This window comes from Sparus aurata, chromosome 8 (genome assembly GCF_900880675.1).
Source record: "Sparus aurata chromosome 8, fSpaAur1.1, whole genome shotgun sequence".
In the NCBI taxonomy this organism is placed as follows: domain Eukaryota; kingdom Metazoa; phylum Chordata; class Actinopteri; order Spariformes; family Sparidae; genus Sparus; species Sparus aurata.
The window spans coordinates 20376006-20401709 of NC_044194.1; the positions used below are offsets into that span (position 1 = coordinate 20376006).

General features: G+C 40.3%; 1 protein-coding gene across 13 annotated transcripts in view; it reads right to left on the bottom strand.

Annotated features, from left to right (window-relative positions):
• The window catches only part of ppip5k1b (diphosphoinositol pentakisphosphate kinase 1b), a 54604-nt gene that overhangs the window by 13616 nt on the left and 15284 nt on the right, over positions 1–25704 (bottom strand). Inside the window, exons 5-29 of one of the 13 annotated variants that reach the window (XM_030425979.1) lie at positions 25476–25561; positions 24726–24880; positions 24358–24459; positions 24055–24216; positions 22774–22895; positions 22515–22616; positions 22087–22173; positions 21522–21597; positions 20989–21098; positions 20671–20694; positions 18996–19081; positions 18686–18811; positions 16730–16774; positions 15575–15696; positions 15156–15338; positions 14718–14859; positions 14039–14262; positions 13310–13437; positions 13093–13207; positions 12743–12850; positions 12532–12648; positions 11698–11838; positions 11380–11488; positions 7512–7655; positions 3901–3963 (exon numbers count right to left, since the gene is read on the bottom strand). In XM_030425979.1, coding sequence (XP_030281839.1) covers positions 3901–3963; positions 7512–7655; positions 11380–11488; positions 11698–11838; positions 12532–12648; positions 12743–12850; positions 13093–13207; positions 13310–13437; positions 14039–14262; positions 14718–14859; positions 15156–15338; positions 15575–15696; positions 16730–16774; positions 18686–18811; positions 18996–19081; positions 20671–20694; positions 20989–21098; positions 21522–21597; positions 22087–22173; positions 22515–22616; positions 22774–22895; positions 24055–24216; positions 24358–24459; positions 24726–24880; positions 25476–25561 — 2879 coding nt within the window. Of the gene's footprint in view, positions 1–59; positions 246–3900; positions 3964–7511; positions 7656–11361; positions 11489–11697; positions 11839–12531; positions 12649–12742; positions 12851–13092; positions 13208–13309; positions 13438–14038; positions 14263–14717; positions 14860–15155; positions 15339–15574; positions 15697–16729; positions 16775–18685; positions 18812–18995; positions 19082–20670; positions 20695–20988; positions 21099–21521; positions 21598–22086; positions 22174–22514; positions 22617–22773; positions 22896–24054; positions 24217–24357; positions 24460–24725; positions 24881–25475; positions 25562–25704 lie in introns of all 13 variants that reach the window. The other 12 variants (XM_030425978.1, XM_030425990.1, XM_030425980.1 and 9 more) reach the window with 12 other exon arrangements.

The following is a 25704-nucleotide window of genomic DNA, read 5'->3' on the forward strand; positions in this document are numbered from 1 at the left end:
ACACTGGCTGACTGGGGCAAGAGGGAGGAAGGGGAGGACACGGATCTACAGAGGCTGACCATGGAGGGATTCTGGGAGCTCCTGATCAGACAGCAGACAGTTCTTGAGGAGGCGGAGGTGGTAGGGACAGTGGCGGAGGTGATGGGCCATGGCCCCGTCTACAGCCAGAGGGGCAACCCCCTGAAGGGCCGGCTCAGCGGGACGCCCCCCCAGCGGCGGGACTACATGGAGCCTGTCTGAGGGCTCTGAGGGATGAGAGGCAGAGCAGGGAGGGAGGAAGAGAAGGTACAGTGGAGCAGGAGGAGGAGTGTCATTGATCAATATGGGACCTCTTATGTCTTCAGTCCTGAGCACAACAGTGTGTCTCAATCATTCCAACCAAGCATGGAGATAAAACTGCACTGTGACTGTTTTCCAAAGTAAAGATGTGTTTCGCTTGTTAATAATGTAAGACACAGTTTGTGGCCACATGGGGGCAGCAGAAACAAGCTGTGAATACAACAATATATCACCTTTAGGTTGATTTGGCAAATTGATAGCAAAATGGCGCTTTTTTTTTGTTTTACACATCTGGCAGATTTTGTGCAACATGATTGATTTGGAGTCATGTTTCTGGCCACCTGATGAACAGTTTAATATTTACTCTCTTTTTGTGCCTCATTTGGTCTCTACAACATCCTGGGGGAAAAGGTTCTTTACTTGTGAACATTGTGGAGCATTTAACATCTACTTCAGTCGTTAAAGGCTTTTCGATGAAAACAGCTCTCAAAGCTTAACTATAAGAGGAGCAGAAACCTACTATAGAGCTCCATAAAGCGAAGCTGCAAATTCAGCCATGAATTACATCTTCATCAACCAAATATTGAAGAATTTCTTCTTGCACTGTCTTCTTAACGCTGTTCCTTCTTCTTTTGTGATTGTGAGATGTCTGACAGCACCTCACAATGTATCAAATGCCAATGTGAAAGGATTACACTGTGCGATATTTCTCCTAATAACGGAGGTGCCAGTGAGACATTATTGTGATTGGTCTTTTCTCTGCTGGGCATCAGAATTCATCAGTACTAATTTGCCAGTTTTGAAAAATTGACTTTATAATTTCTTACACATTATGCTCTTCATTTTCTCTCTCACCAGTGTCCATATTTGGCTGCACACTTGTCAACCAAATGTCCGAGTTCAGGTTCTACATTAATCAACAAATAACAGATGTTTTGCTCCAAAACACTACACTGATTTTGTGAAAATGTGACCTGACTGATTTATGACTCAATCCCAAAGGTTGTCAATGAAAGCCCCACACAGCTAAATATCCTTTTAGTATTCCAGAGTGAGTTATATCTTCCACAGTCTTAATCATCTTTACAAAATGTGTCAAAATGCAATACTAAGTTCAGAACATACACTCTTGATAAATAAACATAATCATTATGTATTATTAGCAATCACAACCAGAAAAAGAGGAGTAAATTGGTTGGCTGCAGGTCACAGAATTTCAAATTATTTTGAGACTATTTTAAACACTTAAATTACAATGATAATTATGGTTTATATATTGTGTTAATCCTTCTGTCTAACTTAAATACCAGACACTAAGCCAAACCACATGCGTACTTGACAACAACCCAAATTGGAGCGAAACACTCATCACTCTGGTTCCTGGTGGTTGGTCCAAATACTTGTCAACATTATATCAGATTTCTGACTTGGACCAACTCAAAATGTCAGATGATCCTACTGCTTGGACGACATGTGATTCCTCCTGCTAACACACAGATAGCACTAGTCAGACAGCCAACACACGCTAGGATGTTTCTGAGCCATTCATCTTAATCCTAAATAACATTCAGTCAAATACAAATAATCAATTTGCCATAACTCAGTTTGTAAGAGCCAGTATGGCTGCCATCAGCGAGCCCGTACATGAACGATCTCTCGATGCACAGTGGTGGTGCAAAACAGCCACCAAACACATTTAAGGACAGTAAAGATCAAATTTGATCAAACTGCAGCTGTAACAAGAAGGATTGGTTTCAGAATCAAGCAGTGAGGAGTAACTCTCGTGAATTCCCAGCAGCTGCCATTTCCTGCTCTTTGACAGATATTGAATCAATTAAAGACAATGAGGACAAAGGCAATGACTTTAAATGTCTTGGTTTGACTGACCAATCGATACTCTGAAACCTAGAAATATCCATTAACAATAATACAAAACAGAAAAGGCAGCAAACGCTCACGTTGGAGAAGCTGAAACAAGAAGATTTGAGGCATTTCTGCTTAAAAAAAATCAGTGGAATGATGAATGAATCAATCAAATGATGGGCAATTAATTTCTGGTTGATCGGGTCATTTGATTAAAGAATTAACTGGAATTGCAAAACATTCTGAATTTTTCTGATCAAACAAACTGAAAAATCTGTGAACTTAAAAATTAACGATTCTAAATTTGAAGACTTTTAACTGGATTTATTCATGAATTTGCACCATGAAAATCCATTTCAACTCATACTGAATTGTTTTGGTGTAGAATCAAATCTGCAATCAAACATATGAATGAGGAAAAAAATTTATTTGATTTTGCGAGGAGCTCCTCGCTATGTTGAAAAGCAGCTCACATGCAGTTTAAGGGAGCAGTCACCCTGATAATCTTGTCTTTGCTGACTTCTACTAGTTTAACTTCTCACCTCGCTGCAGTAATGTAGAAGTGTACTCCGGGTGGTGCCAGTACACCATGACATCAGGAAAATTTCAATAAAAAAAAAACACTTGGACTCTGCTTTACAGGCTGGTCTTAAAGCAACTTTATGCAAGCATTGGTAAGACTAAAGTTTGAGAGCAATTCACTTAAACAGCTCAACAACTCGCTCTGATCGTGTCTCTGATCTGGATCATATTCTAGAGAGAAATCATTTTTAGTTTTTTTCCTCTGATGTCGTCCGTGCAAAAGTAACCGCTAACTGCGACTAACTGTAGCTGCCTTTAGCTGGAAAGTTAACTTAGCCTTGCAGCTGATGATTCTATTAGTGGACTCTGTGCTGGCATTATCTGGTGGGTCTCTGAGTCCTGGCCTGAGCTAACTAGCTAACAGCAGCTACAGCTAGCAGCATTTCAGTACTTCAAATTATTTTCTTATTTTCTCATTGGTGGTTTGGAAAACAGTCAAATTTGTGGATGAGTGCGGAGCAAGTAGATAAAAAAAATAATGCATACTGAGAATATGGAGCAAGTGTCTTCGCAGACCCACAGCTGGTTGTGTGGGACATTGCGTGTTAAGCATTACACACTTCTTGTTGGAGACACTCAACCCAAGTTACGTGCTGCAAGAATAGGCATTTGTGTCGTGGAGTGGGAATGAAACAGGCACCATTGTCCCAATTACAAACCAGTGTACCATCAGAATAGTTTTCCTAAGTTAAGCAGTTGCATAACGTTGCTTTAAAGTTTACAGCCCCAACATGAGATTGACAGAATGAATCATTTTAAATTGACAAAAAGTGCAGGTGATGTGATGTGTGTGCAGATTATATACACAGAGAAACATATCCATATGATGATAGATTAGAATATATAGATATATTCCACATACAGTAGATCCATCCTGTGAAGAGACATCAGGATCAGAGAGGTAAATTAATCAGGTGCAGGCAGAGCAGGTGGTGTTAGAGGTGAGCGCCGAAAACAACACAAGGTACAACAAACACCGAGGGTGTGTGGTGAAACAGAAACTCCTTAAATTATTCTTATTTTCAATCTTGGAGACGTTTAAAGTAATTAACGCAGCCAAACGTCAAACCCCCATAAATAGAAAACACAAGAAATGTTTTCCCACAAAAAAGATCATGCAAGATACAGGAAAAACTGAAGGAGTGTCGGAATAAACGTGAATAAATGCAGACATACCATTAGTCGGATGCCTGGCAAACGACACAGAAAATCTCTTTACTGCCGGCATAGAGAACAGCTCTGAGGAGATAAGAAAGGTAACTGGTATTACTGGGACTGCTGGTACCAGTGTCTGCCTGTTTGCCTGTTTGTTTGTATGTGTTTTTTACATGAGAGAAAAAAGAGAAAAACAGAATGAGAGAGAGAGTTGGCCTGTCGATTCACCAATATCTGTGTGCCAACCAACATGCGTGGAAATGAGTCATCTCTGAATAAACAAAGAGGAGATAGGCTATCAGAGAAAGTGAATGGAAAGGTCGTGGAGTAGATGGAGAAAATGATGGATGTTTTGGCTGAATATAAAACATGCAGGAGGAGTGACGCTGGGCTTTGGTGTACAGGGCATTTATTTTGACAGGAAAAAACAATCTGTGGACCCAAACTCTTTTTGTCCTTTTACTTGACTAGTGATCTCCTTTTAAGTAATAGTTCAACATTTTGGGCGATACAGATTTTAGCTTTTTTTTGCTGAGAGCTAGATGAGATGATTGATATCACTCTCATGTCTGTATGGTAAATATGAAGGTATGGGAAGCATTATGTAAGCTTAGTTTAGCTTAGCTTAGCATAAAGACTCATGTTATTTCATTTTTTTTAATCTTTACAATAACTGAAGTTGTGTTTCTGGCCACCTGCTGAATAGAACCTGCAAATATTCACTCTCCTACAGATCCATTTTTGGTCCCCTCCCTGATTCCTGAGGGAAATATCTGTCTTCTTAGTAGCTAAATGCTCCACCATGTTGACCAGCTAGTCTCCGGAGCGAGTTTTTAAGGGTTCACTGATAACAGCCTCCTGCTACAGCTGAAAACAGCGCTGACATGGTCCACGCAAATACGCAAACGGTAATGCCTGACCCAGCTGGCAAACATACGCAACCCTGGCTAGCACACTCAACATGCACAGCATTTCCATGACTATAGTTGCTGACAGTAGCCCCCTTCACACTGCCGTTTGGATGCGGGTATCCTGCGCCAATTTTCCACCTCTGCCTCTGTGTGAATTTGTGGCGAGGGGTGAAATTTCATTCCAGCGCTGATTCGCCGCTAGAGGTGGTATCAGAGGCGCAGTTTTAGTGTGAATGGATAAGCCGGCTGGGCGTATCAAGGGCGTGTCAATCGGACAGTCTGATAACAACACATGGCCTTCACTCAACAAAATAAAGAGAAATGTTCCACAAAGCAATGTTACATGAAACAAACAAAAGTAACGTAGTAAATTTAACTGTCTTTGGCTGCTTATATGAGGAAAAAAATACCGCAGATATACATGGAGAAGAGTCTGTCCTCCTGTCTGTCCTACCGACACCGCGACGGTCAGCCCTCCTGACAAAGACTTCAGTGAACTTTTCCCTGGAAAACAGCCTCCCTCCCCGCGACTGACAGATTTGGACAGCGTCCAGTTTACTGATGGCGATTATGTAATTATGTAATTTAGAGCGAAAAACTTAACTTTGTCGCTTTCCAGGATGTTTGGTGAGTCAGGATCTCAATCACAACACAATATAACAGCATTCATCTGATTATAAACTGTCCGTGGGTTTAGATTGACAGGGGGGACACCAGGGAAACACCTTGAAAACACACCAACGTCATCATCATGACGTGTACCGTCACGCCTCTTTAGGAGCCGCAGTACCGGCTTTCTGTGTGAATTACACAGCAGTTCGTCTTTAAGCCGGAGATGCTTTGCTCTATGTGAATGACCAAAGGTGGAGAATTGGCGAGCCACCGCTGCTGCAATAATGCAGCTTCTCTGTGTGAAAGGGGCTATTGTGTCTGGAGGAATGTGTACAGCTGTGCCTGGTGCAAGACAAAAATTGATGACGAGAAAGGAGAAGATGTAAAACTCTGATGTATTCCGACGTGTTTAGCTAGAACTGGAACGGTTTTGAGCCGAAGTGAAATCAATCAGAAGTGGCCAGCTGCCTCTTGTTTAATGCTCCGGTGCTCGCAGGCTTGCACATGATCAGACCGCGGCCTGCGTTAGGGTTTTCAGGTGACAAATTCAAAAACTCAACAAAGCATGAAATCATTCTTGCGTAGCTTGCAGCATCTGTGTCGCATATGCGTTTGCGTAGTAGCTCGGACCATGCTTCTGATTTTTAAAAAACACTGCAGTGCTCCATAGACCATACAATTGATCAACAGCAATGATACATTTTTTATAGAGGAATATTGATTGTAGATGCTTTATAATAATAAATAGATGGTTGAAACAACCAGCTTTAAGTGGTGATGCTAGCATTTCAAACTTGACCAAACCCATTTAGAGGCTTGGTCTCTGCTCCGAGATCCAGGATCACTAAATGATTGTTAGAATATTCCCTTTTATACAGTTAACTTAAGTCCATTCAAAATAATTACTTTTTAACACAGTGGTGTAGATGATGGGCTATTTGAACTTGTCTATTATGGTCAACCAGTTCTTCTTTTCACATTTCCAGTAAATGACTAACACGCTGTCCTGATGCAACCTTCTCTTCCCTGAAATGATCAGCGCTGACGTCAGTCCAGACCCTCACCTGTCTCTCAGACAGAATAACATGATGTAACAGAACAGAGAAAGGAAAGCATCTGTTTGCTCCTGGCAGTGTGTAGTCTTGCAGTCAGAGCGACACCCGGTGGATAAACTGAACAGCTTAGTTTCTGGTGTTTAAAACCCACAGAGGGGAAAAAATAACTCTGCAGTCTGTGCAGATATGTATAATTTGCAAGTAAAATCATCTGCTCACCTAACTCGAGAATGTGTCACACTCATCTATGGACAGTATTCAATAAACTGCAACAGCTGTGACCATGAGAATGATATCCAATCCAGATGTTTGGGATAATTTAACTTGCTCCAAGGACCCCTGGTGGCTGTGAAAACAGCTTGCTTGTTCTCACCATTACCAACATGAGACTGAGGGAAAAGAGTGGGGCGGGAAGACTGTGACTGGGGATTATTTAAAGGTGGATTATTGAGTCTTGAAAGTATATCTGTTCCAAATAACAGGCTGAGTTTCTTAACGTAAGGATTACCGTAAATTGTGATTAATGAAAAAAGCCAGACTTCTGGCTTCTAGACACAAAAACTACTTTACTGTGGATTATGAAATTAAAGCCACTGAGAGGGGATATGCTTCAAAACAACATGCACGGAGAGAGAGAACATTTCAACACATTCAAACCCAAGCAGACAACAGTGTGATCAGTGAGCTGGCATGCTTATCTGGATGAACACTGATCACTGATAACTGCGATGTATCACACAGTCCAATGTGAGGCTTCATGCTCGGCATTTGCTGCACAGTCAGTCACTCTGACGTCAAATCAGTGCTCTCGTCATGCACACTGCAAAATAAATCGCTCAAATTATGTGATGCAACAGATTGAAATGGTCGGTTTGTCTTGGGAGCAGAAGAAAGAAGGGAGGCTTGAAAAAAAAAAAGTGACAAATACTGAATGTCCCAAAAATCAAAGTGTCTGTAGCTTAAGGATCAAGAAGTAGAAGAGGAAAAAAAGAGGCCTCAAAGGAGATGAAAAGACCCGCCTTGTGAGAGAGGACAGACAGCTGTGTCAACATACCAAACACGCCAATCGGCAGACTGCCGGGGGACAGAGGTGGTTTTCGGTGGTGGTGGTGGTGCGTGCGGACGTAGTCCCGCAGGTTGGGGGCGCTACAGGACACCCCGAGGGCAGAGGCACTGAAGAGGCCAGAGCAGAGCGAGCCTGTGTGAGGAGGAGCCAGGGGGGAGGAGGTGTGTAGGGGGTGAGTTAGTTTTTATTAAACACCATGCCATTATTACAACACAACTGTCGCTATGGGGCTGTTCAGGCATGAGTGTGTGTACATTTCAAAGTTGATCATGTACACCTGAGTGAAAACCCTGCAACTGCAGTTTGGATGGATTTCGTGGTAATAACACTAAATAATCATTTTCAGGGGTATTTATGATAGTGCTGCAGCTAATGACTATTTTCATTATTGATTCATCGTAAATTACTTTCATGAACAATAAATCTTTTATGAAATGTACAAAAGAAAATGTGAAAAAAATGCTCATCACAATTTTCCCAGAGCTCAAAGTGACGTCTTTAAATTGCTTCTTTTGTCAAACAAACAGTCCAACACCTAAAGATTTAAAGAAAAGCAGCAAATCTTTACATTTAAGAGGGTGGAACAAGCAAAAGGTGGATCATTCATTTTCTTTCAATAGGCTAATCGATTAATCAAATAATCAATGCAGCTCTGGTTTGTGATAAAGTTTGTTTTATGGACAATCTGAAAACACGGCTGCTGTTCTTGGAAATGATTACCTGCCAGCTACAAGGTTTTCACAACAGTGACCATATCTATAAGACCTGTGCATATGTGCGTATATGTAAACAAGAGTGAGCAGTGCATACAGAACATGTGTGTTTTGTATGCAGAAACAGCAGAGGCATGACAATCAGGCCGAGTGTGGGAATGGGATTGCTTCACAACCTTGCTGTTCAACTCTATGAGGTTGGAGTTATAATGACACAGTTTTTACTATATTTTAAATCAAAATTGAGTTTGCAGATGACACATAAAGAAGAGGAAATATTATCTTTGAAATTGCAGAGATAAAAATCCTTTTTTTAAAAATGTGTCAGTGTCGGCACCTCATTTCTTTGTTCTAAAAACAGTATGGAGGTATGAAAAGCAGCTGGCTAACAGCAGCCCTCCCGGACACGTGCTGCTCTTGTGACCTGTGCAGTCAGTGTTGTTGGTGGTGGTGATGAACTGGGAGGGATCACTCAGCAGCCTTACACTTACTATACATAACAAACTGACAGGCTTCACTCAGAGAATGCGCAGTAGGGCTTTGTATGGAGGTCCTTTGATGTTGTGCAAATGCAGAACCCTGCTGCTTTCAGTCTTGTTATAATGAAGCACTGAGTGACAGGCTGATTAGGGGGAAGTACTACTCCCACACTGTGCATTTACCTGCTCCTGTCTGCAGGGAATGGTAAATTCCTTTTGTTTGTTTATGATAACATTTGATCACATCTTAAGATTTATTTCATATCGGAGAGGAATTATTTCTCTGTGCCACTAATCCTTTTATATCATTTACGTCTCAATTGTGCAAGCAAATCAAATAAACTGCACTCAATATCAAAGCTTAAGCAGTTTAACAGTCAAGCAGGATACATAGTGAAGCACACGTGGCAGAAATTGTTGGCAGACTCCACTCCCCCTTCTCACACTCGTGGTTTTATGGTTTTCTCCACACCTTGATTTACACGCCAGGATTTCATGCATATGTGTGAGTGCCACTGTGTTAGGAGGTTGTTGGAAACTGTACACACAGCAAAACAAGAGTCTTTCAAAGGTTCTTTCATTAGGGGAGAGGTCAAATAAGTTTGAAACACCCAGAGAGGTTCTTAAAAAGACCTCTGACACAGCTGATTTGGAACATTTTAGATATTTTAAGACACTCTGTGTAACATGATAAGGGGTCAAGAACAACTACCCAAACATCTAAACTAAAAAGGTGTATTGTGGCACCGAAAAGAGTTCTGCAGCAGGATGAGAGCAAAACATAATTGGTGCGATGTGGAATGTACCTTTTAAAGAATTCCAATTGGCTGATCTTTTCCACAAAAGCATTAAAAACCTAATTAAACTGTGGTGCCTTAAAGCAGCTGATTAATATGTATGGGGACTCTCATATAACAATTGCCCAACAAAAAATTAAGTTTCCATGAAAGACCAATTCTTAAATGATACTTCCTGCAATTATAGGGGAAATTATTTTTAAAAGTATTGCTGAATTGAGAGTAATGTTGAGCCCATTTGTACGATGACAACAATGTTTATTAGTCATCCTGCTGCGTGATATTATGTGTTCTAAAAATCAATTTCTAATGGGCACATCTGCTGTGCAAGACTGCCCTGTTACAATTCTTTTTTCACTGTGCACATGAGCTCATCGTTTATTTCAAATACAGTGGTTTGAATTTGTATATAAACCAAAATATGCGTTTGATTGCATTTCTTGAGGTTTTAATGCAATTTAGATTGTTTGGCATTGTAACCATTTTCTCTCTTTTGAGCTCTTTTCAGGATTTCAACCTGCATAAATTCATCAAGCCAGACAATGTAACAGTTTCTGTCTGATAACACTACAGCTGTTTCCCAATTCCATTTTTTGGAGTATGTGCTTTGTAATGACATAACATACTGGATTTGTAAAGCTCCTGTTGAAGCACATATTAGGAAGCGATTCACAAAGCAAATGTAGAGCAATCTTGGGAAACAACAAAAATGTATCATTGTATAAAAGGGGACAGTTCACCTGAAAACAAAAACATTCCTACTACTACCATTTACTCCACAGTAATAATGATTGCATGCTTCCTTCTGTGCGGTAATACAGAAATAAGATAGTTCCAGTTGAAACTGCTCACAAAAAGGTCTATGGATTATTTTAAGTATGATTTCTGGAAAAAGATATTGCTGTTGAGGTTTGAAATGTATTTTAAAAAAACAATGTATTTTTGTTTTTGGCACTTTGAGCACCGTAAGCCGAGTGCTATCGACATCGCTTCAATTCAAGAGAAGGCACACATCTCCATGGGTGATATATCTTCAAAGTCTTAAACTTGCACCAAAACAATCTAGTTGGATAAAAAGCACTTCAGGTAATATGATTTGTATGATTTTGGGGTGAACTGCCCCTTTCAGCAACCTTTGAATTTTGTATTTTGACTGACGTCCACTGAAGCATTTATTGCATCATTTTCCGTTTATTTAAAACAGCAAAAACTGTAACTTGATGGTCAAATATATAGTTTATACTGCCAGCAATTGATAAGTTGTGTGGTTTCGGGACACATGTTTTAATATAAGGTCTTTTCTGCAGTATTATTAATTTTATAATAAAACATTAGTGAAGTCTAGAATCTAGTGTTTCATTAAATTTATATTTGGTTTGTTTCCTCTAATGATTTCAGAAATAAAACCTACAGTATGTTCCCTATGTTGTCACTTTATCACCTAGTGGAAGTATCTGTACATCTCTGGACACGATGTGGGCTGTGAACACAACTCTCTCCACTGACCTATGTCCTACATAGTTTGGAGTCTGATCCTGTTTGGCTGCTGTGAAGCTAAGCTGGGGTGGAAGCTATGTGACCGGACAGAGGGGGGGGGGGGTGATGGAAAGAAAAGAGGTGACAGAAAAACAGACAAAGAAATAAAAGGAGAGCTAGAGAGAGGTATGAAAAGGTGGGTGAGAGGTCACAGCAGAGGCTTGTGATGAGAGGAGGATCAGTGACGACAGCTGGAGATAAATGTGTTGTGAGGTCAGTGTGTCTGTTGGCAGAATCTCTCTCACAGACGCACACAGACATACGCACACAGACATACGCACACAGACATACGCACGCACACACACACACACACCAGAAATGAGGTGCCCACCTAGGCCACTGGCTGGTTTGATCTCAGGAGACTGGCGTGAACACGAGGGGAAGAGTCGGTGAGATGTGCTGCCTTTGGAGGACTGGGTGGGAGAGGTCTCAGAGAGGACCTGAGTGGGGCCATGGAGACCAGGGGTTAAGACTGAGACGGGCTGCTACAGTAAATCAGGGACCTGATGATTCTCATTCACTTCAACAAAAACACTTGAATCATGAATGAAAAACAAGAAAATGTCTACACATAAAACAGACACCCAGTCTGGTCATATCATTATTAGCATAACATTACGTCAGCTCCTGAAACACTAAGGTCTGGTACCTCCATGGATCCAGTCTTGCGGTTGCGGATCATAGGGGACCTTCGCTGGATGTTGATGGGCTCAGAGACAGGAAGTGCCTGGTCTACCTGGTCCTGGGAGAGGTCCTCCAGACTGCCCTGATTGGGCTTTTTGTCTTGATTCTGATTGGTCAGAAGGAAATGTTTGATACTTTATATATTCGTCTCTGAGTCACCACATGCACAGGTATGAAAAGAAAAAACAACCTGAGCTGTCATGACTAAACATGAACTTAAAGGGTAACTCCACTCATTTTACACATTAAAGTGTGTTTACAGGTCTTAAATGTACACTGGAAGACGCAACAAAACACAAGTAAACACATTTTTCTGTGTGAGTTAAAAACAGTCTGAAGAATGTGTCTTCATACAGACACCGCAGTATAATGGCCAGCATACGAATGTGTCAGAACATAAAGCTTTTATTACAGTACAAGTGCCGATGATGAATGCTTGATGCAGACAGAGTTGGATGGTATATTTTTACCATGCACTGTCTTTGTTAATTTGAATTTATCTTTACAAAACTTTTTCAAAAGTATTCACAATATTTGGCCAGTTGAAAGGCATATCACATCTGAATATAATAATTACAGTATGTCTTGTCAAATGCATAACACCTATCAAAAATATGAATTAAAGGAACTTAGTAGGACATTCTTTTATAGGGGATTATTTATATACCTTTGGAATGATTGTTTCTAGATTTGTAGATCAAACAAAATGCATAATGTCAGAAAGCCAACTAAGGGATAAAAAAAAAAACGGCATGATCCTGAAAAGATAGAAACCTAAATAACAAACACATTCACATACCTCAGAGGAGGCTGGGCGGAAGCCATATCCAAGAGGTACGTTCTCCTCATCTTCACACCCTTTGACTCCAGGACTGAAGTGAAGCTCAACATGGAAACGTTCCTCTGATGATGGCTCCTGTCCAAAACACAGAAATAAAGACTTAAAGAAATCTGTACATAAAACTGCAGTGCCAAAGCTGACAGAGCTATGCAGCTCTCTGAAGACTGACCTTATCATTGTCTTCATACAGCATAATGACTATCTGTGTCATGTAGTTGAGTTCTGACACAGCACTCAGGTAATCCATTGCCTGTTTCCATTGCCAGTCCTTCTCCTCCTGATGCACACAAATCATAGATAGATAGATAGATAGATAGATAGATAGATAGATAGATAGAATTACTTTAATGATCCCAGACTGGGAAATTATTTAACTTTAAAAAAAAAAAAAAAAAAATCATGGATGCAAGATGAACAAACACCCAAATCACATAAACACCTGAGAATCACACAAACACACAACAAAGCCATTATTGTTAAGGGGACAGAATTTTCAGAAACAAAATATTCAGAGCATACATCCAGCAGTCCCCCGTAGCGGAAGATGCTGAGCAGAGAGTGAACGTGGCTCTCGCTGGTGAAGTACAGACGCGTACGGACATGTCGACCTGGAGACATCACACCGCGAGAATACCTGAAGACCACGGGACAGGAAATGACACAAGGCTCATCAGTCAAAATAGCACCAATAACCTATAAACACGCACTTCAAATATATGTGTGCTTTTATTCTCACAGGGGGTGCAGCTTGTTGACGGCTTCGTCCTCATGGGTCCTCTGCAGGTCTAGCTGGATTTTCTTCATCAAAGGGACACAGTAGGCCTGAGCAATGTCCAGTTTCTCTGCTTTGCTGATTCCATACTCCTGATATGAAAGAGAAAAAAAGGCCATTTGAACACTTTGATCCGCTTCTTTTAATCTACTTATTCATGGTCACGAGGAGATAAAGCCTCATCTCAGCATATTTTATACTAAGTGACACATTCATGCATGGATGCCTTTAATATAATATTCCATGGCTCTAAAATTATGCTGTAGCATTTCTGCAATTAACTTTTCATTTTAACTGAATAGTGTTTAATTGTTTTTATGTCATACTTTATGGAGTATTTAGCTACTCACTGCTGAGTCACGCAACTTTTTTCTGAGCAAAACTTGAATCTTGCCAGGGGAATCCATAAAGTTTGATTTTATGCTCAGAGGGAAAATAGTTGGTTTCACAAACAACATTTAATATAACAAATGTGTGAAATTATCTATAAAAACACCTTCTGGTACAACTTCTGACATTCCGAGACTCCTCTGATAATTTAAACACATAATTTTACACTAAAAGTTTTTCGTTCTGGTGTACAAATCTTACATTAAATCAAATATTCCAAAATAATTCAGTACCAATGCAATATTAGAGCTTGAGAAAAACTAAAATATGTTTCAAAGCTTAATGACACTGCTCTCCTTTGACCTGGGGTATGACTATGTCAGCCAGGGCGCGGGACAGTCTGAACAGCTCCAGCGTGTCCTCCAGTCCGAGCGAAGCGTTGTGCTGTGAGTCGTATTTGATGCAGTCGTAGATGTCTGGGATCTTGCTGATGTCATAGCGGCCATTCTTCGTGCGAAAGTCTCTCTCCAGTTTGGACCAGCGCTGCAACATCAGCTCCAACGTCTCACTGTGGTAAAGCTGCAGGTCTGTGGAAGATGACTCATCTAATTATTCAAAATCGTCTAAATGTTAAAAGAGGCATTTGTCTCTGGAAATATCCTTGACATTTTACTCCGTGGACACATTTGATTCTTTCTGCTGCTATCTGGTTCATGCAGACAAAAGCTTATAGGCTGAAGCAAATATCTCAGCTTTTAAAATGTGGATATTTAAAAATAAATAATGCAGTTGAATAATCTTTCTTTTGTACACCATACCTGTACCCTACAGGTACGACGAGTTCGCATATGATATTACAAGACAAGAAGACAAACACCAGCGATGACGGCTGTATGACACATATCGCGCCCCTTCGATCATTTGCTTTATCATCACAGCCAAACTGGACATCTTATCAGCCAATTATGTTGTTGTTCTGGAAGAAGACCCAAGATGGCTGCCAAGTGGGAAGACCTGCCTTAAAGGACTTTGTTCACACTACCTGCAGACTTGGGGTCTTCCAGTCTCTTCCGGATCTGTGAGGTGAGACTCTGGATAAGGCCGTACACCTTGTCGCAGGTTTTGACTGGATTCTCTATAACCTTCATTGAGTTCACTAACGACGGGCTGCCAGTTGGTGCCAGCTGAAACACAACGGAAACAGAATATATAATGTTTTTATTTCACTGGGTTTTGCTTGAATACCAATTTGTTTTCCACAGGAAATATCATATGCGCATTAAGTCACAGACTTACTTGCATAAGAACATTTTCACAATTCTTTGGAACGGTTGAATATTTCAAAAGAAAAGGTTTGATAAGCACGTCCAAGTGTTTAATCTCAACATTCAGGAGTTTCCTGGCAAACAAGACATTGCACAATGCACCTTATGAAATCAGGCAAGCTTTTTCACTTCACCATCGCAGGTTGGCCACATACCTTCTGATAGTCGTCCTGTGTTAACTCCTGGTCCTTCTGCATTATTTCATGCAGCCTTGCCTTCACCTTCTGTTGGCAGTCGGTCAGAGAGTCGCTGTCGCTGTCCAGCAGTCCATTCATGTTGGCACTCTTCACCATCTGAACCAAGATTGGCGTCAACTCCCCCTCTAGAGCTAGCAGACCCTGCAGAGAAACCAGACAATTAGAACTGTAGTTGTTTTGCAGTTTCTCTTCTTCATCCAAGTCCTCTGAGAGACATTTTTGGGGAAAAGTAAGGAACCTTTCATCTTCTAAGAGCCCCATTTTTTTTACTGTGGATCTGCAGCTGAAAATATTATGTGTTAATGGAAGTATACACTTAAGTGTTGGAGTAACATTAGTTTTTACGTCAGATAAAGTATTTCCTCTAGCAGCATCACCTTTGCAAAAGCTGCAGCTGTCATCTGCACCCTGCCTTCGTCAGAGGCGTAGATCTTCAGGTCGTGGCGGTAAGTGCTGTGCAGGCGCAGGAGGCCACAGCCTGGAAACCCAGCATAGTCACCTTGAAGATGGTACACAGAGAGGGGCATAATCATGGTTAACTGGTCTGGTTACAACATTGTTATGAAATGTTTGATATACAATACATTTCTCAAGTAAGGAACAGCTGAGTCGGGGAGGGAGTTGAAAGAAAAAGAATAAAATACAACGGTGTGTTGATTGTACGCAGAAGATTTTCATTAAAAAAAGGCACACAGGCACCTGTGCAGGTACAACATCACTTTCAGTTCAAATGCATGGTCCTCAGAATGCTTTGTAAGCTTTTGACATGACTCATTTCACTTAAATGTCAACTCAAATGGTATGGTTTAAGATATTAATAAAATGAAGTGAAAGTGAAGTGAACTGATGTTGAGCAAACCCCCCAAAATTACCGAAGGCGGCTCCCCTGGAGGTGATATCAAATACTTAAGATTACCTATTTGACGATAGGCGATAAAAGTCTAACATGCTAAATCTAATTCAGTCATTGTAGCTGTAGGAGGTAGATGCATACCAGCGCTACAGATCCAATCACACTGGTGCTTCATGCATTTTTCTTCAGTGTACAGCCAAATAGCTTAATGTTATACTATTGACTACTTTGGGATATCACGCCTCATTTGACAGGAAAAGAGTTGTTGGGAGTGTTGGGAACACAGCCCAGTTTTAGGATTTATTCCAGGCTAAAGTAGCCAGGTTTTCACCAAACAAACAACATCATCTCAAGAACTCATGGGAAAAAATGCAGCAGGATTAGTGTGAGATGATCCGTGTTAGCTTACAGCACCAAACTGCAGTCTTTGTAGCTGCCTGTGTGTTTATGAGCGAGTGACCAAAACAACATTTGCTGCGGTGGATTACTTTGGGAACACATCAATGAACAACAATCCACAGCAATCTCAATGGAGGACAAACCGGACAAGGCGCCAGAATGAAACCAAATCAATGATGAGATGAGAAGAGAGATCAGAGCACGTTAGTGGACGGAGCGACAAACGCGCAGAATGAGAGAGGAGCGGGAGAGCAGTGATAACCAGGAACCCTTCTCTTACCAAAATCAATAGGGGACTCACAGCCAAGGGACCGGCGGTTACCGGCTAGTAGTTTACACAGTGCAACAACAGGTAAGAAGAGAAAAGCAGAGTTAATAGACAAAACTTGTGGTGGAGGAAGAAGTATGGAAACTGGGATGAGACAATTAACTTCTTTTCACGCAAAAGAAGCAACACAAAACAGGACACACTGCATCTAACTATTGCATCTACTTTCAGTTCTGCTTCAGGTTGTGTTCCTGTGCAGCTTGGAAGAGTGTTTTGCATGCACTAAAAAACAAAGCATTGAGAAGGAAAGTTTGAAAAAAGGGCAATCTAATGACGGAAAGGTGTTGCTCACTTAAAGGCTTAGATAGAGAGAAAGAAACCTTTATGAAACCTCCAGCGGAGAGGGTTGGTGTTCAGTGTTACAGGTGCTGGGTGTCTTTACATTAACTAACATCACAGCTGGGGGTGATGAGGTGTGCTCAGCTGTCCTCATCCAGCTGTGATGTAGTGTTGCACTATTGTCCACCTATGAACGTAGGTATGGTGTATAGATACTCAATGCAATATACAGCTGCATCTATTCACTTAATCGATAGATAGATAGATAGATAGATAGATAGATAGATAGATAGATAGATAGATAGATAGATAGATAGATAGATAGATAGATAGATAGATAGATAGATAGATAGATAGATAGATAGATAGATAAGAGAAATAGTTAAAATTATCTGGTTTCATTTTCTTAGTTGTGAATATGTTTTAGCTTATTTATTCCATTGAGTAACTGAATATCTGTGGTGTTGTGGACAAAACAAGACATTTGAGGACGTCATCAACTCAAATTGAATTGATTGACATTTTTGACCGTTGCTGGCATCTTAAAGGGCAAACAAAGAATCAATGAATGGAGAAAATAACTGATGTAATGGGATACTTTTAAATAAGTACTGTCCCAAAATAAGATCAAATTCTCTGTTCATATCCTTTAGTTTCTGCTATGATGATACAATGATTCTGCATCACAATCATAGCTTGGGCTATTAAAACAGGCAACATCTCCATCAAAATGTTGAAGTTGTTGTGGTGCTTTTCACCATGAGCAGATGTCAGTGTGCTCAGGTGTCATGGAGGTGTCTGTGTGGTCAGATGTTTCCAGTGTATTTAGAGTTTACTGGGAAATTCCCCATTTATCTTTCTAAAAGCACAGTCATTTCTTTCCATGACTGAAAAATTCTGATGTGGACCTGAACAATGCTCCATTTTAAAGAAATAAAAGCTCAGAAAAGCACATTTTTTAGCAGGACTGGATGTTTTCAAGCTTCAGCACTCAACTGAGGTGACTGCTACATGCAGACAGGCTTCAACACTCCTTCGGTAACTTATGTGATATTACAGAGCCTATGTTTGGTTTTTGTGTTTTAGGAGGAAAAAAATGTGGGTTTCAATCAGACTTTCAGTTGTTACAACATCTGCTGTAGTCACAATTTTATCAGCAGCCTCTTCCCATTCTGTTTAGTAATCCAACAGTCTTTTCTAAATCCATCACTGAGATGTAAAACATATCAAAAAATTACACAAAGTTGATAAGGTAGGGCTTCTTCAGGTTAAATTACTAAAAATAAAAATAACTTCTAATATTTTGACCTAGTGTATGAGTTTTCATGACGGTGGTAATTCTAAAACATCACATCTATGAAAGCAATGAGTGATACAAAAAAAGAGGCGGTGGGAAACCCTGAAAATCTGGGTTGTCAACTCTTGAATAATCCTGCCTGCCTTCAACCTTCTTTGATGTGTTGTAAATCAGCTATGCAATGCTGACATTGGACTGAACATCAAGAATGCAAATAAACATTTATGAGTGGACGTATGCGTGTGATGACAGACAGCTCAATTAAAATCAGAGTCAAAAGGAAAGATCCCTTGCATTTGACATCTAATAGCTAATATGAGTGTAGCAGGTACCTTGACCTCCAGGGTACATGCAGCGAAAGGCTCTGCCCAGCTCCTCAGCCTGAACCCGTCCAGCAGGCGTCAGCTCCCCGCCCCACTTCAGCACAAGCAGCAGAGACGGACCGTCCTTCTTAGAGTCTGAAACACAGTAGTATTTTGGTATTCATATCAGCAACCACTATAAAAAAACATACAGATGTTGCCATCGGCATCAGTTTCTAATTTCTATGTTTACCTCCCAACCTTATACATACACATCATTCACACTCAGCTAAAAAAGAGCGACCGTACATATAAACACTGATTCTCTCTGTGTTTGTACCTTCTTCTTCACTTGAGGCTTTCGGTTGGCCGTTACGCAGATACGTCAGCTGCACTTTGCGGTTAATACCTGAGAAATGACCGTACCTGGAGAGAAAGATAGTATACACACACACAAACAAAGCAGACATTTTTTTTTTATATGCATAAAGACAGACAGTCATAAAATGAGGATACACAGACACATAAAAACTATTTATCCCATCTTCAAATACTATTTTTTAAATATTAAACAGCAAACATCTGATTTCTATTTCATATCCACCCCAACAAAAGCTGCAAGAGAAAACGGAAACAAGGCAACAACTTTTTCAAATGTGACACACTGATTATACATACAACCAAGTACCAGTATTAGCAAATTGTTTAATGATAATTCAGTCACTAAGTGGGTTCTTTAGACCGGTAACTCCAGCTACAATGTTTAACAGTGCACATGTGTGGGCATGAGAACAAAAACAACAGTGTAAGAGTGTGTGCGTGACAACTTTTGAAATGGTGCAAGGTGAAGATCAATAGCAATTTCAATCTAGTTGTTATTCTGAAAAAGTCACACACAAACACATATCAAGAGCCTTCACTTGCCCAGCGGAGTGTGCTTTAGTAAGGATTTAGCACATCCCTCAGACTTATGACCACATAGTGTTCACTAATAGGACAGGCAGCTGAGCGGACACCTCAGAGAGCCACATGATGATGGACCCTGAACCAGGATAAGCTAGTCTGGCATGAAGCCAGAGAATCTGAACTGCTGTCACAGAGACATCATCACACAGCAATCTGGTTGGTATTTGTTTTCAATTTCTGTAGTGTAAAATGGTTTCCGGTTATTGCATCACTACATTACATACAGACACACACACAGACACACACACACACGCTCATTCTTTCTCATACACTCAGGTGATATGACCTTAAATATTGTGGTACTTTTGGGCTATTGCATTACACAACATATCCCTTATTATTTCGAAATCTCCTCAAAAGCCCTAAACTAGAATTACCCCATCACAGTCGTCTGCCTCCGCACACCTGCCAAGAGTCATAAAGACTCTTTCATGTTCATGACAAGTGTCAGGAATATTTTTTCTTGCTGTTTGGAACCGCGCAGTTCTTGGAAAATCTAAAATTTCCTGATTATTCTGCTGTTGCACTGATTCCAATCTCTATGGAGAAAAGCACCAGCAGATCACTAAAACAACTGTAAATGGTGATGAGAGGCAGGAGGAAGGAAGACATTACGAGAAGACATTAGGTCCACTATGTGGTAAGAACGGCATGCACACAAAGTAGCACAGCACACACTGATATACACACAAGTAAACACAGTGAAATCATCAGAGACATTTGACTGTGTGTCTCCAGTGTTAATGGATACAAATGAATGGATGTTAATGAAAATTAACCACTCGGTGTACAAAATATCAGGAATAGCCTCTAAATAATAATTCAAATGTCTAATCCTGCCAAGCTGTTTTTACACTTAATCTTTTAACCTGTTTCATACCCTTTCATCTACATTTTCAACTGAACACAGCTTTCACCTACAGTCACCTGACATGGGTAAGATAAGAAAATGCTTTTCCTAATATTCTGTACACACAGTCTAAGTAGACTAACAAAAAAGGAGGTGGTAAAACCTCATCCTTTAAAGTGAGAAGGGAGAGGATGCGTACTGAGTGTCATTCAAGCTGGATTCCCTTTTGGAGAGAAAGAAGGAGGGAAGAGTGGGCAGGAGAAAAGAGAGACAGAGGAGGGAAGAAAAGATAAAGATAATGAAAGTTAGGGACTCAAGAGGGAGGTAGCGAATCACGGTAATCATCTGTCTTTATGTCAGTACGAGTAAAAATTATTGGACCCTGGTGAAGTGTTGGAAGATGAAGCCAGTGGATGACTGCTGATGAATGATGATGGCAGGAAACAGGAGGACGATGACTGATGTTGTGTGTTTGTGAGAGAGTGCTTGTGTGTGTTTGATGTGAGATGTCACTCACATCTCCAGGACGGTCTTGAGTTGCTCCAGTTTAGATTTCTTCTCCTCGATCTCACAGTCAGTGTGCTGGCCCAGTTCAACCAGCAGCAGGCGGGCAATATCCAGCACTTCCTGGAAACACAGAGGCACTTATCCTTAATTTGACTCTTATCTTTTATTTTACTTGGCAGACTAAACACACACTGGAACCTCTGCAAACGTCCTGACTGAACGTGACAACAAAGACAAAACTGAACGCGAGGATAGTAGCTTCAAAAGTGTTTCATAAAATGTTTCATACAGTGACAGGATGAACACAGTGTCTGAGGGGATTTGGACAGCTAAGTATAATATTAAGACAACTAAACAATTGTGTTTTGTTATCCCAAATAACAGTAATTATGTTGCTTGATACAAGTAAATGTAACCGAACTATCTGAAACTCCCTATTTTCCTTAAAGAGATTTAGTATCCCCCCCAAAAAAAATCCTAGCATAAATAGAGAAGGAGTGTGGGAAAAAGGAGAACTGTGAGATGAAAGTAAATCTCACTCACCTGAAGCTGTTTTGGCTTCTTCAGCTTTAGCTTTCCTGACTTGTAGCCTCCATACTTATCAAACAGCTCAAAGAACCTGTGCAAGACAAACACAATAAAACATCAGGATTAGGAGACACAGTTACACTGGATGAAGGCAAAATGTTTAAAGTCAAACATATTTCATATGGTAATTTGTTTGTAAGAATGAGTGAGTAAAAAGTGACAGGCTTGGAATAGTTTGAGCTGTTTTTATTCCCTTAAAAATTGCACCAGGGAAGAGATGAGAAGGCAGTTTATGCTGCGAAATAATACTCTAACAACCTGCACATCTCTGTGAAACAGACTAATAAAAAAAATGTTAAAACAAATTAAACAGATTAGAGATGATTTGTGAGAGATATTCTGACCTCACACCTTAATCTTAATCTAATCCTTTCATCCGGATTTTTTTGTTAGATGATGTAAATTGTACAATGTTGTTGTTGTTGTAAAGCAGATCAAATATTTTAAAGATCTGAAATAGGAAGAAGGAGAAAGAAAGACAGAAAGAGGGAGCGACACCTTAATACTAAGAGAGACTTACAGAGGATGTCGGACCTCCATTTTCATCTTTTGCTTTGGTGTGCGATCTCCGTGGCGGATGATAGCAATAACACAGCGTAGCTCCATCCTGAATAAGAAAGTGGAGAGGACAGGGCAACTTTTAATTGCAGCAGACACTTTGTTATTTCTCTATTCAAAAAAACTGATGTGTTAGGATGTCAGTGAGTCTGTAGTCCAGAGTCTTTCTGTGTTAATGTGTGAGGGTTTTTTAGTGACTTCTTGTGTCACACGAGTGACCATTTAGAAACTGGCACAATGAAAATGTGCCAGTATAAAACTGAATAGCAATGAACATTGAAGACCTTATTTTATCCTTCTGTTAAATACTTTTAAATGTTTTAAGATTTACAAGGGTCAGCCAGAAATCCTGAACATCAGATTGAGGATGTTTTGTTTTTCAGCACTTACATGGTTCCTGAGGTTGTTGGGACAATCGGGATGTCTTCAGCTTCCATGGGGATGGACCAGGGGATGTGAAACTGGGGGGCTAACTCCCTCATCACCATGTTCCTGGTGAGGCAGAGAAAAGATCGTCATCCAAACTTATAAAGACATTTTTCTAGTTGTCATGTCTAGTTGTTTTTATTTCTGAGTTTTACTGAATCGGTTTATCCTTCAAGAAAGGTAAAGGTCAATATTTGATAGTGTGTAAGTTGATGTCACCTACCCGAGGACTTTGGCACAGTCGTCGTAGTACTTCATAGAGTTTTTGACGAAGCTGAAGCCATTGACGTCACAGACGAAGGAGTGGCCGTTGGCTCTGAGCAGGTCGAACCCGCATACTGTTTGCTAAAATCACACACACAAAATATATTTAGACACTTCATAGAGATGTGAGCCACTATGTGGAGAAGGAAAACAAGAAAACATAGATACGGGAGCTGGAGTGATTAAGTCATTGTGAAATTCTCAAATGTCCCTTATAATTTTGATATGTTGTTCTTGCATATGAAACTTGACAATACAGATACAACATTATTATCCATGTAAAGTGAAATCTTGTGTCTGTTGGCTTCAGACAAGAGCGAGCTCTGTCTTATGATAATCATCCGGTTGCATAGTATGAATGGATGTATTCTCTGTGGTAAAATGTGCTGTGAAAATTAACATAAAGGAACTTAGGTTAAGGGGTTCATCCTGAAGGGGGTTGGCAAAGCTCATACATACTCATGTTCATACACTACTACACAGAAGAGGCTTTGAGAGAGAGAGAGAGAGAGAGAGAGAGAGAGAGAGAGAGAGAGAGAGAGAGAGAGAGAGAGAGAGAGAGAGAGAGAGAGAGAGAGAGAGAGAGAGGGACTCATCACCTTTAAATCAACTTGCCTTTTGGAACACTGTACTTAATATACAATGTACATTGGAATAATTTATTTTCCGTGCCTTGCGCAGCTGTCCTCTTTGTTTGTTGGGAGTCCAGTGTCACTTCTGAATTCACTGAGTCATCCATATCGAGTTATGGGTTTAAATGGCGTCAGCAAAAGAGATCTTCCCTATTTGCTGATTATAGCACTATATAATGTTAGTCTTAACACGAATAATTGTCACAGTAGCAGTCTTCAGAAGCAATTGCTTCTGGCACCTCCCATTTACCAAACATATGTATATAAAGAAATGTTTGTATTTAATTTTCATGTAAACAAATACATATCAACCGTTGTGAATTTTTTGGTGGCTCTGTAACTCTCTTAGTTTACAGTTTTAAGAGATTTTCTCCCAACTCAAAGAGCTGAAAGCACAAGGACTTACTAAAAACAAGCGGATGCAATGTTTGCGTTAACTTCAAATGGACTACGGCACATAAAAAATGTTGCTACGTTTTGGGGTTTGGCAGCAATTAATAGGGATATAGGAGGGATCACAAACCCAGAAATTAAAAATATAAAGGCAGGTTTCCTGAATATCTTAAACTTGGGTATTTTCTTTATAGTTACAAGATAACTAAGTTTACCTTGAAGGCCAGGCAGACTTTGCGGGCCACTAGTTTCTCCATGGAGGTCAGCATGACTGGGTAGCGGATCTCCTTTCCCTCACTGTCACGCTCTACTTTTCCATCCAGGGCAGGGGATTTCCGGGCCTCTGCATGGGCGTAGTCTGGACCTACAGTGTAAACCTGACAGTCCAGAAACAAACACACAGGCAGAATACACACAAACAAAGGGGTCAACTGCATGACTTATCAGCCAGAATTACTGGTGTTAAAATCTGTTTAAACTAATAAACATTTCCATCAATGACCTCAGTCGCACAGTACCTTAACATCAGTACCATCTGTAGGCATGAACTCCTCATATATGTAGGATCCAGTCTTTCGTACGCTGCTCTCTGGGGAGTACACACTGCTCCGACTCCCTATCTACATTAAAGAGGCAGAGAGACAAAGAAGAATTCAAACGTATACAAAAACTGTAAACAAAACTCTTATTACCAAACTTTTTCTCCATTTATGCCATTACTGATGTCAGCTTCGACCCAGGGGTGTCTTTATTGCAAGCACACTCTATATTAAGATAGACTGTATGATAAATGTATGGTGGAATCCCAAAATTGAAAGAGAATACCTAGACAAGGAACAAATATCCAAAAAGGCCAATATTTGCGTCCAGTTCTAGTGACAGCTACCTTTCTGAAGAGTCTCTGGCTGCCCCCTCCAGCAGATGTGGGGTAATATATGTAGACATTGTGGTCCTCGGCACACACAGGTTTCTCCACAAAGGGTTTGGGGAACACCTCCCCATTAACCTCTACATGATCCTCCCCTTCCACCAGGTTACACTCTGCACAGAGGATGTTTTAAAATAATTTTACCAGGAAAACTTTTAAAAAGATGCTAAAACAACAAAGTTAAAACAACAGTGATGCTTAAGACAAGGGAAATACACAAATACGGTTAATTCTTGAAAAACTTAACAAATCTCCCTTATGATCTAGGATTTGAACCATTAACTCTTTGGTCATTAACTGTTGGGCTCATCCTCATCCACTCACACAACAAATCCATTAGATATTTATGCAATTAGTTGCCCTTTATTTAACCAGGAAATCTAGTGAGATACACAATCTATTTACGTAAAAGGCATCTGGCCAAAATGGCAGCAAAAACTAAACAAATAAACAGCATTTTATTATTGTTAATATTATCAAAGATTTATCATCGAAGTTACATAGTTATATGAGGAGGAGACAAACACAGTGGTAGACAAACAGACTCGGCTGCATCCAGTTCAGAAAATTCTACTTGTGATTTAGTTTCTGGTTCTTTAAAATATCAACATATTATAAAGTAAATGATGCCCTGTATGCTGCCATATACCACATATAGTTTGCTATCATAAATCAGAGGGTTCACACCAAATAAGACGTTTTACTCACCCTCAGGATTGTCGGGGTCTCGGTTTAACACAGCATAACGAGGTAGGTCAATGCCCTCTTCCCGCAGGATCCGGTACACTTCCCTCCTGACAGGGAATCAAACATATGTTAGGAGGGCGGCGCAGTAACACACGAATAAGGTATAATGCGTAAGTTATGTAGAAACAACAAAATCATCATATGATTTTCTTTTAACTGAAAAACATTTTAGGCGTCTAAGGACAGAAGG